The sequence below is a fragment of the Cebidichthys violaceus genome, unplaced genomic scaffold (genome assembly GCF_023349555.1).
Source record: "Cebidichthys violaceus isolate CVI_PGR_0920_01 unplaced genomic scaffold, fCebVio1.0.p SCAF_115, whole genome shotgun sequence".
In the NCBI taxonomy this organism is placed as follows: Eukaryota; Metazoa; Chordata; class Actinopteri; order Perciformes; family Stichaeidae; genus Cebidichthys; species Cebidichthys violaceus.
The window spans coordinates 136,556-152,276 of record NW_027176280.1 but is presented as its reverse complement, the minus strand read 5'-3'; the positions used below and the strand labels follow the sequence as shown (position 1 = coordinate 152,276).

Here is a 15,721-nt window from a genome sequence, read left to right as displayed (position 1 = left end):
TACTATGACTTTTTTGGACTTACTATACTATGACTTTTTTTACTTTTTTGGACATACTATACTATAACTTTTTTTTGACATGCTATGCTATAAATCTTTTGGACATGCTATACTATGACTTTCTTTTACATACTATACTATGATTTTTTTTAACTTTTTTTGACATACTATATTATGACTTTTTTGGACATACTATACTATGACTTTTTTCGACATATTATACTATGACTTTCTTTGACATACTATACGATGATTTTTTTTAACTTTTTTGGACATACTATACTATGACCTTTTTGGACATACTATACTATGACCTTTTTAGACATACTATACTATGACTTTTTTCGACATGCTATACTATGACTTTTTATAACATGCTATACTATGACTTTTTTTACTTTTTTGGACATACTATATTATGACCTTTTTGGACATACTATACTATGACTCTTTTGGACATACTATACTATGATTTTTTTGGACATACTATACTATCACCTTTTTTGACATACTATACTATGACTTTTTTGGACATACTATACTATGACCTTTTTGGACATGCTATACTATGACTTTTTTGGACATACTATACGATGACTTTTTGGACATGCTGTATTATTACTTTTTTGGACATACTATACTATGACTTTTTTGGACATGCTGTATTATGACTTTTTTGGACTTACTATACTATGACTTTTTTGGACATACTATACTATGACTTATGGACATGCTGCATTATGACTTTTTTTGGACATGCTGTATTATGACTTTTTTTGGACATGCTGTATTATGACTTTTATGGACATACTATACTATGACTTTTTTGGACATACTATACTATGACCTTTTTGGACATACTATACTATGATCTTTTTGGACATACTATACTATGACTTTTTTCAACATACTATACTATGACTTTTTTGGACATGCTATATTATGACTTTTTTGGACATACTATACTATGACTTTTTTGGACTTACTATCCTATGACTTTTTTGGACATGCTGTACTATGACTTTTTTGGATATGCTGTACTATGACTTTTTTGGACTTACTACACTATGACTTTTTTGGACATGCTGTACTATGACTTTTTTGGACTTACTATACTATGACTTTTTTTACTTTTTTGGACATACTATACTATAACTTTTTTTCGACATGCTATACTATAAATCTTTTGGACATGCTATACTATGACTTTCTTTTACATACTATACTATGATTTTTTTTTTACTTTTTTTGAAATACTATATTGTGACTTTTTTGGACATACTATACTATGACTTTTTTCGACATGTTATACTATGACTTTCTTTGACATACTATACGATGATTTTTTTAACTTTTTTGGACATACTATACTCTGACCTTTTTGGACATACTATACTATGACCTTTTTAGACATACTATACTATGACTTTTTTCGACATGCTATACTATGACTTTTTTTTACTTTTTTGGACATACTATATTATGACCTTTTTGGACATACTATACTATGACTTTTTTGGACATACTATACTATGACCTTTTTTGACATACTATACTATGACTTTTTTGGACATACTATACTATGACTCTTTTGGACATACTATACTATGACTCTTTTGGACATGCTGTACTATGACTTTGACATGCTATACTATGACTTTTTTGGACATAATATACTATGACTTTTTGACATGCTATACTATGACTTTTTTGGACATAATATACTATGACTTTTTGACATGCTATACTATGACTTTTTGACATGCTATACTATGACTTTTTCAACATACTATACTATGATTTTTTTGGACATACTATACTATGACTTTTTTGGACATGCTGTATTATGACTTTTTTGGACATGCTATACTATGACTTTTTTGGACATACTATACTATGACTTTTTTGGACATGCTGTATTATGACTTTTTTGGACATACTATACTATGACTTTTTTGGACATGCTGTATTATGACTTTTTTGGACTTACTATACTATGACTTTTTTGGACATACTATACTATGACTCTTTTGGACATGCTGTACTATGACTTTTTGACATGCTATACTATGACTTTTTTGGACATAATATACTATGACTTTTTGACATGCTATACTATGACTTTTTTGGACATACTATACTATGACTTTTTTGGACATGCTGTATTATGACTTTTTTGGACATACTATACTATGACTTTTTTGGACATGCTGTATTATGACTTTTTTGGACTTACTATACTATGACTTTTTTGGACATACTATACTATGACTCTTTTGGACATGCTGTAATATGACTTTTTGACATGCTATACTATGACTTTTTTGGACATAATATACTATGACTTTTTGACATGCTATACTATGACTTTTTTGGACATAATATACTATGACTTTTTGACATGCTATACTATGACTTTTTGACATGCTATACTATGACTTTTTCAACATACTATACTATGACTTTTTTGGACATACTATACTATGACTTTTTTGGACATGCTGTATTATGACTTTTTTGGACATGCTATACTATGACTTTTTTGGACATACTATACTATGACTTTTTTGGACATGCTGTATTATGACTTTTTTGGACATACTATACTATGACTTTTTTGGACATGCTGTATTATGACTTTTTTGGACTTACTATACTATGACTTTTTTGGACATACTATACTATGACTCTTTTGGACATGCTGTACTATGACTTTTTGACATGCTATACTTTGACTTTTTTGGACATAATATACTATGACTTTTTGACATGCTATACTATGACTTTTTGACATGCTATACTATGACTTTTTCACCATACTATACTATGACTTTTTTGGACATACTATACTATGACTTTTTTGGACATGCTGTATTATGACTTTTTTGGACATGTTACACTATGACTTTTTTGGACATAATATACTATGACTTTTTTGGACATGCTGTATTATTACTTTTTTGGACATACTATACTATGACTTTTTTGGACATGCTGTATTATGACTTTTTTGGACTTACTATACTATGACTTTTTTGGACTTACTATACTATGACTTTTTTGGACATACTATTCTATGACTCTTATGGACATGCTGTATTATGACTTTTTTTGGACATGCTGTATTATGACTTTTATGGACATACTATACTATGACTTTTTTGGACATACTATACGATGACCTTTTTGGACATACTATACTTTGACGTTTTTGGACATACTATACTATGATCTTTTTGGACATACTATACTATGACTTATTTCGACATGCTATGACTTTTTTGGACATGCTATACTATGACTTTTTTGGACATACTATACTACGACTTTTTTGGACATGCTATACTATGACTTTTTTGGACATACTATACTACGACTTTTTTGGACATGCTATATTATGACTTTTTTGGACATACTATACTATGACTTTTTTGGACTTACTATACTATGACTTTTTTGGACATGCTGTACTATGACTTTTTTGGACTTACTACACTATGACTTTTTTGGACATGCTGTACTATGACTTTTTTGGACTTACTATACTATGACTTTTTTTACTTTTTTGGACATACTATACTATAACTTTTTTTTGACATGCTATACTATAAATCTTTTGGACATGCTATACTATGACTTTCTTTTACATACTATACTATGTTTTTTTTAACTTTTTTTGACATACTATATTATGACTGTTTTGGACATGCAATACTGTGACTTTTTTTGACATACTATACAATGACTTTTTTGGACATACTATACTATGACTTTTTTGGACATGCTGTACTATGACTTTTTTGGACTTACTATACTATGACTTTTTTTTGACATGCTATACTATAAATCTTTTGGACATGCTATACTATGACTTTCTTTTACATACTATACTATGATTTTTTTTTTACTTTTTTTGACATACTATATTATGACTTTTTTGGACATACTATACTATGACTTTTTTCGACATATTATACTATGACTTTCTTTGACATACGATACGATGATTTTTTTAACTTTTTTGGACATACTATACTATGACCTTTTTGGACATACTATACTATGACCTTTTTAGACATACTATACTATGGCTTTTTTCGACATGCTATACTATGACTTTTTATAACATGCTATACTATGACTTTTTTTACTTTTTTGGACATACTATATTATGACCTTTTTGGACATACTATACTATGACTCTTTTGGACATACTATACTATGATTTTTTTGGACATACTATACTATGACCTTTTTTGACATACTATACTATGACTTTTTTGGACATACTATACAATGACCTTTTTGGACATGCTATACTATGACTTTTTTGGACATGCTGTATTATGACTTTTTTGGACTTACTATACTATGACTTTTTTGGACATACTATACTATGACTCTTTTGGACATGCTGTACTATGACTTTTTGACATGCTATACTTTGACTTTTTTGGACATAATATACTATGACTTTTTGACATGCTATACTATGACTTTTTTGGACATGCTGTATTATGACTTTTTTGGACTTACTATACTATGACTTTTTTGGACATACTATACTATGACTCTTTTGGACATGCTGTACTATGACTTTTTGACATGCTATACTATGACTTTTTTGGACATAATATACTATGACTTTTTGACATGCTATACTATGACTTTTTTGGACATAATATACTATGACTTTTTGACATGCTATATTATGACTTTTTGACATGCTATACTATGACTTTTTCAACATACTATACTATGACTTTTTTGGACATACTATACTATGACTTTTTTGGACATGTTGTATTATGACTTTTTTGGAAATGCTATACTATGACTTTTTTGGACATACTATACTATGACTTTTTTGGACATGCTGTATTATGACTTTTTTGGACATACTATACTATGACTTTTTTGGACATGCTGTATTATGACTTTTTTGGACTTACTATACTATGACTTTTTTGGACATACTATACTATGACTCTTTTGGACATGCTGTACTATGACTTTTTGACATGCTATACTTTGACTTTTTTGGACATAATATACTATGACTTTTTGACATGCTATACTATGACTTTTTGACATGCTATACTATGACTTTTTCAACATACTATACTATGACTTTTTTGGACATACTATACTATGACTTTTTTGGACATGCTGTATTATGACTTTTTTGGACATGTTATACTATGACTTTTTTGGACATAATATACTATGACTTTTTTGGACATGCTGTATTATTACTTTTTTGGACATACTATACTATGACTTTTTTGGACATGCTGTATTATGACTTTTTTGGACTTACTATACTATGACTTTTTTGGACTTACTATACTATGACTTTTTTGGACATACTATTCTATGACTCTTATGGACATGCTGTATTATGACTTTTTTTGGACATGCTGTATTATGACTTTTATGGACATACTATACTATGACTTTTTTGGACATACTATACGATGACCTTTTTGGACATACTATACTTTGACGTTTTTGGACATACTATACTATGATCTTTTTGGACATACTATACTATGACTTATTTCGACATGCTATGACTTTTTCGACATGCTATACTATGACTTTTTTGGACATACTATACTACGACTTTTTTGGACATGCTATATTATGACTTTTTTGGACATACTATACTATGATCTTTTTGGACATACTATACTATGACTTATTTCGACATGCTATGACTTTTTTGGACTTACTATACTATGACTTTTTTGGACATGCTGTACTATGACTTTTTTGGACTTACTACACTATGACTTTTTTGGACATGCTGTACTATGACTTTTTTGGACTTACTACACTATGACTTTTTGGACATGCTGTACTATGACTTTTTTGGACTTACTATACTATGACTTTTTTTACTTTTTTGGACATACTATACTATAACTTTTTTTTGACATGCTATACTATAAATCTTTTGGACATGCTATACTATGACTTTCTTTTACATACTATACTATGTTTTTTTTAACTTTTTTTGACATACTATATTATGACTGTTTTGGACATGCAATACTGTGACTTTTTTTGACATACTATACAATGACTTTTTTGGACATACTATACTATGACTTTTTTCGACATATTATACTATGACTTTTTACAACATGCTATACTATGACTTTTTTTACTTTTTTGGACATACTATATTATGACCTTTTTGGACATACTATACTATGACTCTTTTGGACATACTATACTATGACTCTTTTGGACATACTATACTATGACTTTTTTGGACATACTATACTATGACTTTTTTGACATACTATACTATGACTCTTTTGGACATACTATACTATGACTCTTTTGGACATACTATACTATGACTTTTTTGGACATACTATACTATGACTTTTTTGACATACTATACGATGACTTTTTTGGACATACTATACTATGACTTATTTCGACATGCTATACTATGACTTTTGGACATACTATACTATGACTTTTTTGGACTTACTATACTATGACTTTTTGACACACTATACTATGACTTTTTTGGACATGTTATACTATGACCTTTTTCGACATACTATACTATGACTTTTTTGGACATGATATACTATGACCTTTTTCGACATATTATACTATGACTTTCTTTGACATACTATACTATGATTTTTTTTACTTTTTTGAACATACTATATTATGACTTTCTTTGACATACTATACTATGATTTTTTTTACTTTTTTGAACATACAGTACTATACTATGACCTTTTTGGACATACTATACTATGACTTTTTTGGACATACTATACTATGACTTTTTTGGACTTACTATACTATGACTTTTTTGGACATGCTGTACTATGACTTTTTTGGACTTACTACACTATGACTTTTTTGGACATGCTGTACTATGACTTTTTTGGACTTACTATACTATGACTTTTTTTACTTTTTTGGACATACTATACTATAACTTTTTTTTGACATGCTATACTATAAATCTTTTGGACATGCTATACTATGACTTTCTTTTACATACTATACTATGTTTTTTTTTAACTTTTTTTGACATACTATATTATGACTGTTTTGGACATGCAATACTGTGACTTTTTTTGACATACTATACAATGACTTTTTTGGACATACTATACTATGACTTTTTTGGACATGCTGTACTATGACTTTTTTGGACTTACTATACTATGACTTTTTTTTGACATGCTATACTATAAATCTTTTGGACATGCTATACTATGACTTTCTTTTACATACTATACTATGATTTTTTTTTTACTTTTTTTGACATACTATATTATGACTTTTTTGGACATACTATACTATGACTTTTTTCGACATATTATACTATGACTTTCTTTGACATACGATACGATGATTTTTTTAACTTTTTTGGACATACTATACTATGACCTTTTTGGACATACTATACTATGACCTTTTTAGACATACTATACTATGGCTTTTTTCGACATGCTATACTATGACTTTTTATAACATGCTATACTATGACTTTTTTTACTTTTTTGGACATACTATATTATGACCTTTTTGGACATACTATACTATGACTCTTTTGGACATACTATACTATGATTTTTTTGGACATACTATACTATGACCTTTTTTGACATACTATACTATGACTTTTTTGGACATACTATACAATGACCTTTTTGGACATGCTATACTATGACTTTTTTGGACATGCTGTATTATGACTTTTTTGGACTTACTATACTATGACTTTTTTGGACATACTATACTATGACTCTTTTGGACATGCTGTACTATGACTTTTTGACATGCTATACTATGACTTTTTTGGACATAATATACTATGACTTTTTGACATGCTATACTATGACTTTTTTGGACATAATATACTATGACTTTTTGACATGCTATACTATGACTTTTTGACATGCTATACTATGACTTTTTCAACATACTATACTATGACTTTTTTGGACATACTATACTATGACTTTTTTGGACATGCTGTATTATGACTTTTTTGGAAATGCTATACTATGACTTTTTTGGACATACTATACTATGACTTTTTTGGACATGCTGTATTATGACTTTTTTGGACATACTATACTATGACTTTTTTGGACATGCTGTATTATGACTTTTTTGGACTTACTATACTATGACTTTTTTGGACATACTATACTATGACTCTTTTGGACATGCTGTACTATGACTTTTTGACATGCTATACTTTGACTTTTTTGGACATAATATACTATGACTTTTTGACATGCTATACTATGACTTTTTGACATGCTATACTATGACTTTTTCAACATACTATACTATGACTTTTTTGGACATGCTGTATTATGACTTTTTTGGACATGTTATACTATGACTTTTTTGGACATAATATACTATGACTTTTTTGGACATGCTGTATTATTACTTTTTTGGACATACTATACTATGACTTTTTTGGACATGCTGTATTATGACTTTTTTGGACTTACTATACTATGACTTTTTTGGACTTACTATACTATGACTTTTTTGGACATACTATTCTATGACTCTTATGGACATGCTGTATTATGACTTTTTTTGGACATGCTGTATTATGACTTTTATGGACATACTATACTATGACTTTTTTGGACATACTATACGATGACCTTTTTGGACATACTATACTTTGACGTTTTTGGACATACTATACTATGATCTTTTTGGACATACTATACTATGACTTATTTCGACATGCTATGACTTTTTTCGACATGCTATACTATGACTTTTTTGGACATACTATACTACGACTTTTTTGGACATGCTATATTATGACTTTTTTGGACATACTATACTATGATCTTTTTGGACATACTATACTATGACTTATTTCGACATGCTATGACTTTTTTGGACTTACTATACTATGACTTTTTTGGACATGCTGTACTATGACTTTTTTGGACTTACTACACTATGACTTTTTTGGACATGCTGTACTATGACTTTTTTGGACTTACTACACTATGACTTTTTGGACATGCTGTACTATGACTTTTTTGGACTTACTATACTATGACTTTTTTTACTTTTTTGGACATACTATACTATAACTTTTTTTTGACATGCTATACTATAAATCTTTTGGACATGCTATACTATGACTTTCTTTTACATACTATACTATGTTTTTTTTAACTTTTTTTGACATACTATATTATGACTGTTTTGGACATGCAATACTGTGACTTTTTTTGACATACTATACAATGACTTTTTTGGACATACTATACTATGACTTTTTTCGACATATTATACTATGACTTTTTACAACATGCTATACTATGACTTTTTTTACTTTTTTGGACATACTATATTATGACCTTTTTGGACATACTATACTATGACTCTTTTGGACATACTATACTATGACTCTTTTGGACATACTATACTATGACTTTTTTGGACATACTATACTATGACTTTTTTGACATACTATACTATGACTCTTTTGGACATACTATACTATGACTCTTTTGGACATACTATACTATGACTTTTTTGGACATACTATACTATGACTTTTTTGACATACTATACGATGACTTTTTTGGACATACTATACTATGACTTATTTCGACATGCTATACTATGACTTTTGGACATACTATACTATGACTTTTTTGGACTTACTATACTATGACTTTTTGACACACTATACTATGACTTTTTTGGACATGATATACTATGACCTTTTTCGACATACTATACTATGACTTTTTTGGACATGATATACTATGACCTTTTTCGACATATTATACTATGACTTTCTTTGACATACTATACTATGATTTTTTTTTACTTTTTTGAACATACTATATTATGACTTTCTTTGACATACTATACTATGATTTTTTTTACTTTTTTGAACATACAGTACTATACTATGACCTTTTTGGACATACTATACTATGACTTTTTTTGACATACTATACTATGACTTTTTTTGACACACTATACTATGACTTTTTTTGACACACTATACTATGTCTTTTTTAACCTTTTTTAGACATACTATACTATGACTTTTTAGACATACTATACTATGTTTTTTTTTACTTTTTTGGACTTACTATACTTGACTTTTTTAGACATACTATGACTTCTTTTACTTTTTTGGACATACTATACTACAGTATGTCATGAAAATATTTGTGTCATATGGAACAGACTTCAGTCCCTCCACACTGCATAGTTTAAGATACAGTATTTAATGAATACTTTAATCAGCTGTATCACAATAATCAAATCAAACTAAATAAAACCATATATTAATTCCATCATTATGACTGTTAGTTTAAAACTAACCTAAATCAATGCTGCTAATAGAATCCTCTCAATGTGATGATTGTTATGAACACAATATTCAGAAAAATGCATCAGACTTTATTTGTGGTTTCCACAGTTACACGCAAACAAATGCAACTTCTGTCCCAAAATAAACAACTGTTTTTGAATTGGCACAATAAAACTTTACAGTAAATACAAAATGAAGAGGAGAGGCTGAAGAATCCAAACAGTACTGATTCTTTATAACAGACGGCTTCAGAATCCAAACAGTACTGATTCTTTATAACAGACGGCTTCAGAATCAAACCAAAATCAAAAAACTGTGATCATATTTTCAGTGAACTTAGTAAATGAAAATAAAAAGCTGCTCCCTCAGGACAAGGAGACTTCAACAGTTCATCATTATGTTTCCTGGAAGGCTGGTCCTGGTGGTGAGCAGGGTCGGATGGGTTCATCACTGGTTTGTTGCTGGTTCATTTTGAGACTAGCTCTTTGAACTATCCGACAAGAACACAACGGCGTTGTAACCTTCTCTGTTTCGGGCGATTTCAACAGCAAAGAACTGAGTCCTTGTGGCTGAAATCAGAAAAATATTCATTGCTTGTTTTAAATAACAAAACATTTTCCACACTGAGTTACAAACTTACCAAATATAGTGTTCTCCTCTGTGTAATCTTTCTCACAGTCCAGACGAAGCAGAGTGCCGTAGTTGAAATCTTCGATGAGTCCTTCAAACTGGTTACAGAACGGACGCCAGACCTACACACACAAACACTTCACCACTTAAACACTGAATCAAATACATTTCATGGTTGGTTTTAGTCATAGTCATAGTTTGTTAAACATTGGGGGATGTCCTCACATCCAAAGTCAGCAGCATTCAGTTTGTTTAATTTCTCTTTGATCACAGAGCTCCTTATTTAATTTCAGAATATATTTCATGTAGTATGTTCTTGTTGCTTTGTGTTGAGACAAATGACACAAAATAAAACACTGCAATATATATATATATATATATATATATTTATATTATATATATATATTATATTATATTATATATATATATATATATATATATATTATATTATATATATATATATATATATATATATATATTATATTATATATATATATATATATATATATATATATTATATTATATATATATATATATATATATATATATATTATATTATATATATATATATATATATATATATATATATATTATATTATATATATATATATATTATATTATATTATATATATATATATATTATATTATATATATATATTATATTATATATATATATTATATTATATATATATAATATATATATTATAAATATAATATATATATATATATATATATATTATATTATATATATATAATATATATATTATAAATATAATATATATATATATATATAATATATATTATAATAAGCTTGGTGTTTATCATCTAAAAAGTGGTGCCGACCTCTTTGGCCTCGTCAGATTTCAGGTCGTCTGGTTTCAGCAGCTTGATGTCGAGCTCCTTGAAAGTTTCTCTGAAGGACGAGTAGATTTTATCATCCAGCTTCGTCAGTTTCAGGAACTTTGGATCGACCGATGAAATGAGCTGAAGACAGAAGAACAGTTTTAATTCATCCGTTAGTGGTTTACAATAAACAAAGATATATATTCATATACATAGTGTTAGTCCTATTTATTGTGGTCACACTATAACAACTTTATTAGAAATCACAGAATATTAATTTATTTGATTTGTTCTACCCTTTATCAATAATCACTGTCTATAATATGTTGTTATTGTGTTTATGCATTGAATGGATAACCACAAAATATAATACCACACCGTTATATGTTATTATATGTTAAATAGCGGATTACAATATATTTGATTCCTATACTTTGACTGCAGCATGATTTTATGTCTTAAATATCAAATGAATGTGCAAGGTTTTCTTTCTAATACATATTTGTGGGCGTTGATGGAGGAAAGTAAGAATTAATAAAGACTAAAATACAGTATCTATTAACATAAATCCAACTAACAAAAACTATTTCAAATCATGAAGTCTGTTTGATTCGTTGTACTGTTTTGTGTTGTTTGTGTTTGTGTTACACCTGTTTAGTCACCTTTTGTAATATGACGCACTCCACTAATAAAAAAAGAATTATGTGATCTCTATTCAATAATGAGAGCTCTCTATTTAACAATTAGTGCTCTCTATTTAACAATTAGTATTCTCTATTTAATAATTAGTATTCTCTATTTAATAATTAGTGCTCTATTTAATAATTAATGCTCTCTATTTAATAATTAGTGCTCTCTATTTAACAATTAGTGCTCCCTTTTAACAATTAGTATTCTCTATTTAATAATTAATGCTCTCTATTTAACAATTAGTGTTCTCTTTTAACAACTAGTGCTCTCTGCTTCCAGACTAAACTTTGCTTTAGAGACAAACAAACAAACATTGGTGTTTTCATCAGCAGAACTTTACTCTGAATTTAAGAGACTAAAGCTTTGAACTAAATAAATCCTCAGGTTAGAAATACTAACTTATACTAAATGATATAATTGACATATTTGAACATGTTAGTTTGTGTTTTCTCACGTTGAAGTAAACTTCTGCGTGGTTGTAGGCCTTCATCGCCCACATGACCTCAAGACGTGGCTGAGAGAAGGAGGAACACAAAGTTAAAAGGTTTGTCAGTTACTAACATTTTATTCTTCATGTTCTCATTTAAAATCTCTCCTCTAATAAAGGGTTCACTTTAACCAGATTGTGTAAAAACATTAAACTGTGAACTCCTCAGTGAAACTATGACGTCATGATTGATTCATCTGAGACCAACAGTCATGTGACAAGAAACCAGAGAAGCTTTGACCGAACTTCAGGAAGTGAACACAGAGAAGGGAGGAGAGGAGAGGAGAGGAGAGGAGAGGAGAGGAGAGGAGAGGGGAGGGGAGGGGAGGGGGGGAGGGGAGAGGAGAGAGGAAAGTAGGGGAGAGGAGGGGAGAGGAGAGGGGAGGGGAGGAGGGGAGGGGAGGAGGAGGGGAGAAGCTGAAACATGTCAATAGATTAATATTTATAACACATAGAGACTCGTTTTTTTCTTCTAACATTGTTAACATTTGTAGACAAATATATATATATAAATATATAAATATAAATATATATATACATATATATATATATATATATATATATATATATATATATATATATATATATATAACAGTTAGATTATTCAGAACAGAGAACATTTCACGGCGGTCACAAATACACATTCATAGAATAAATATTATGAGGTTTACTTTGTTGTATCGATGTAGTACCTGGATCTGTATTAGCATGTGTGTACTTTCTCTACTTTAATTCTAGTACATGAGTACTAGTACAAGTATCACTGAAGTAACATTTTAATTGCAAACATCACAGTGTGATTTGGATTAAAGGCTGAAAATATATAAACAAACACTTACGTCATTGCCATACGCATCTGCTGGGAGAGACAGAGCATGAGCAGCAGCTGAGGCTCCACCCACTCCCTGAGAACCAGAACACACTGTAAGTACAACAGGAAGTACTCATATCACACTGTAACTCCAACAGGATGTACCAATACCACACTGTAACTACAACAGGAAGTACTCATATCACACTGTAACTCCAACAGGATGTACCAATACCACACTGTAACTACAACAGGAAGTACTCATATCACACTGTAACTACAACAGGAAGTACAAATACTACACTGTAACTACTACAGGAAGTACAAATACCACACTAACTACAACATGAACGACACATATCACACTAACTACAACAGGAAGTACAAATACCACACTGTAACTACAACAGGAAGTACAAATATTACAGTAACTATGTTTCATTTTAATTGTTTTTCTGGTTTTCTGGTTATCTATTGATGGTTCACATTCACATATATATATTTATAGTTTAGCTGGAAGAAGAGCCTGAACACAACGTGAACTAATAATAATAAAGACAAAATAAACACATAATAAATCATAATAAACACATAAAGACATAATAATAAATCATAATGAAGACGTAATAATAAATCATAATAAACAATAATAAATCATAATAAACACAATAATAAATCATCGGGACTCTGTCACTCATCTGATTTAATAAATAAAACACATATAATATGTAATATAATAGATATAATACCACGTGTTAGAGCTCTGTTTCTACACGTGTTTTCATTCTAAGCTAGCTAGCATTAGCACAGTTAGCTCATTAGCACAGTTAGCTCCATAGCACAGTTAGCTAGCTCTCGTGCATCGGTAAACCTTTACACTTTCATCTTACTAATCCCTCAGACTCGTTACGGACTCATTGGTGGAGCAGCTCGGTAATAATAATTAATAATAATTATAACGTTAGAGAGCATTTACCAGAGAGGCCAGCGCTTCTTCAGACGCCATTTTCACTCAACCAAAGATCGTCTATGAGATAGAGATGTAAGACAACGACTGTTTAGCTGTACGCATGCGCTGTTCGTTCGAGTGATGAAATACAAAAGCAGAAATAATAGAATACGAATATTAAATATATGATTGTATCTGTCATGTCATTATACGGGTCACTATTCTGTTTATGGATCCCCACGGATCATTACAGTAACTATCATCGAACGGAGTGAACCGTCTTCATTATTTCTTTACTCTCTGTGCTCCTCTATGACGCCACGGTGCCGTCACGTGATTTAAAGGGCCAGTGTCACAATTAAAGACGAGTGAGACGTCACATCAACAAATATTTATTAAAGCGATATTTCTCAAAATGCTCAGATATTGACAACAAATGTAACTTTTTAAAATGATGAACCAGAATTTATTTTGACCATGGTCTACTTTCAATTACCGTTTGGACACGAATGAAAGAATATATTTAGTGTCAAATGAATCATTAAATCAGTTTTTTTGTGTAAAAATGTAATTTTTCGTTTTGAATATGACAAAAAATAACATGAATTCAAATGAACAGAATGATTTTTATTTGAATTTAAAGAATATATTTTAAACTAATAATGTATTATTTTTGTCATTATGATTTTATGTTATTAAAGTTTTCCAATTTTATTTCTTTAAGCATAATTAAAGCATAAAAAAAATGACTGTAATGTAATTATTTTCATTTCTTTATTTAATTTGTTGTATTTGTTATTTGTTTGTATGTTTGAAAACTTTAAAACAAGAAACAATAAAGTTAATTAATTAATTAAAAGATAAAGATTGTTTCAATAGTTGAAATGAATAAAAACGTATTTATTTTATAATTATAATTATTTCATATACATAAAGTATTGCATT

The 15,721-nt window shown here is 29.2% G+C and overlaps 1 protein-coding gene across 1 annotated transcript; it reads right to left on the bottom strand.

Moving 5' to 3' along the window:
• Positions 1-10,434: 10,434 nt before the first annotated feature.
• pbdc1 (polysaccharide biosynthesis domain containing 1) lies at positions 10,435-14,952 on the bottom strand. Its single transcript, XM_068705356.1, has 6 exons — positions 14,804-14,952; positions 13,856-13,921; positions 12,984-13,043; positions 11,840-11,980; positions 11,007-11,118; positions 10,435-10,935 (listed from the first exon to the last, which is right to left on the bottom strand). Exons 1-6 carry the CDS (start codon positions 14,831-14,833, stop codon positions 10,844-10,846), a joined length of 501 nt encoding a protein of 166 aa, XP_068561457.1. The 5' UTR covers positions 14,834-14,952; the 3' UTR covers positions 10,435-10,843.
• Positions 14,953-15,721: the final 769 nt, after the last annotated feature.